The 1,689-nt window shown below is 55.8% G+C and overlaps 1 protein-coding gene across 1 annotated transcript; it reads right to left on the bottom strand.

Annotated features, from left to right (window-relative positions):
• Positions 1-745: 745 nt before the first annotated feature.
• On the bottom strand, positions 746-1,474 carry LOC113405786 (deoxyuridine 5'-triphosphate nucleotidohydrolase-like). Its single transcript, XM_026647042.1, has one exon. The coding sequence runs from the start codon at positions 1,472-1,474 to the stop codon at positions 746-748; it is 729 nt and encodes a 242-aa protein (XP_026502827.1).
• Between the last annotated feature and the right edge of the window lie 215 nt (positions 1,475-1,689).

Genomic DNA, 1,689 nt, shown 5'->3' with positions numbered 1-1,689 from the left:
AATAATGGGTGCGTGGGATATGCCCGCGTCTAATCGTATTAAGGGGCGTTTTCCATACAGGCGTGCTGGTGTTGAAATAGTACAAAAACCCACGGGTATGTAGTCCCCACTCGCCCCAACGCCACCACCGATGGCAGAGGGTGGTGCCATTCGAATAGGTCAAATTAGTTCCAGAAGAACCGGAACAATTGTCACTTGAGACCCACGTCTCCCCAGCCATCCACTCACTGTACAATCCCGGTAGGCTGGCGGTGACATTAAATTGCCTGGTGCCTGGCAAGTATTCTACTACTACTGCACACGAGGACAGGGGAAGTTCTCCAACAGGACGAACAGCGTCCATTGCTGGAAATCGCTGCACACACAAATGCGCATTCCCCAATACCACCACCGGTGTCCCTTGGCGCTGGTAGGGGGGTGTTTCATTATACTTGGTGAGAAAGGTGGTATCGTTAAGGGCCCAGGATTCATTCCACGGCACTGCAGCCCACGGGATGCCAGTGCTTGCCAATTGGGGGGGCGTGTGCGCAGTACCAGCAGTCCGACCTGTTACCTGCTAGTGCCATTGACTGCATCCACTGGACAGTGGAATTGTGGTGCCATGTGGCTTGGGCACCAGTCGCAATCAAACCTAGTTCAAGGATTAGGCTGTAGAGCGCATGTCGCAGGAACATCACACAGGTTTTGGTCTTCGGGTGGCGCGCCCGGAGTGCTCCACGGGGTTGTGCAAACTGCAGTGCACCGGTCATGGTCGCCTGGAAGAAAGACGCTTAGAGGGCACATAAATTGGGGTGTCTTCCCCTTTTAGCAACACGAGGTGAGTATCCCCGGGGCCATCGGCTAGGATTTCCCCTTTAAGCGGGTTATGCTTGGTGGGGTCATGGACCCAAACTGCACGCCCAGTCGAGCCGAACCCCCCTGCTCGAGTAGTGGGCATAAGCGCCTCCACTTCCTGCACATCAGGCAATCCAATGTGCTTGCAAATCAGCTGTGCAACCCGCTCACCTTGGGAGAGGGTTATTGCCTGGGGGCCATTGTGCACCAAAAGCACCTTAACCTCCCCCGTGTAGTCAGCGTCGATCACTCCCGCCACCACATCTATGCCCTTGAGGGCCAGGCTACTGAGTGGGGCAATGTGCCCATAATAGCCTTGTGGGAGCCCAATGGCTAAGCCAATACTCACGAGGTTTCGGCTATTAGGCTGCAGGGTGAAACTCTCTTGAGGGACCCGTAGATCAAGACCAGCACTTCCCGGGGTGGCCTGAATGGGGAGGTGGGCTTGCGGGTGCAAACGCTGCACTCGCAGCACACGGGGCTGCTCGATGACCTCCCCCTTAAACCTGGCATACGGGGTGGAGCCATACAGCGGACAGTCATTGAGCGCGGCTGCAGCCTGGCGGAGGTTACGACTCCATCCGGCCAGGGATTCAGTGGGGGATAGTTTGCGTAGCTGCTCTTTAAGCAAACCGTTCATGCGCTCAATGAGCCCAGCGCCCAGCGGGTGGTATGTGATGTGAAACACCTGCACGATTCCTCACCCCCTAGCCCATTCTCTTACTTCCATCCCCGTGAAATGGGTTCCCTGATCACTCTGCACTTCAAGGGGGGATCCGTAATAGCGGATAAGTTCTTCTAACCCCTTTATAGTCTGCTCCTGTGTAGCACTTGCGCACGGGTATACAAAGAGCA

The sequence above is a fragment of the Terrapene carolina genome, unplaced genomic scaffold, assembly GCF_002925995.2.
Source record: "Terrapene carolina triunguis isolate 2854851 unplaced genomic scaffold, T_m_triunguis-2.0 Scaffold50870, whole genome shotgun sequence".
NCBI lineage: Eukaryota > Metazoa > Chordata > Testudines > Emydidae > Terrapene > Terrapene triunguis.
This window is presented reverse-complemented; position numbering and strand designations above follow the sequence as displayed.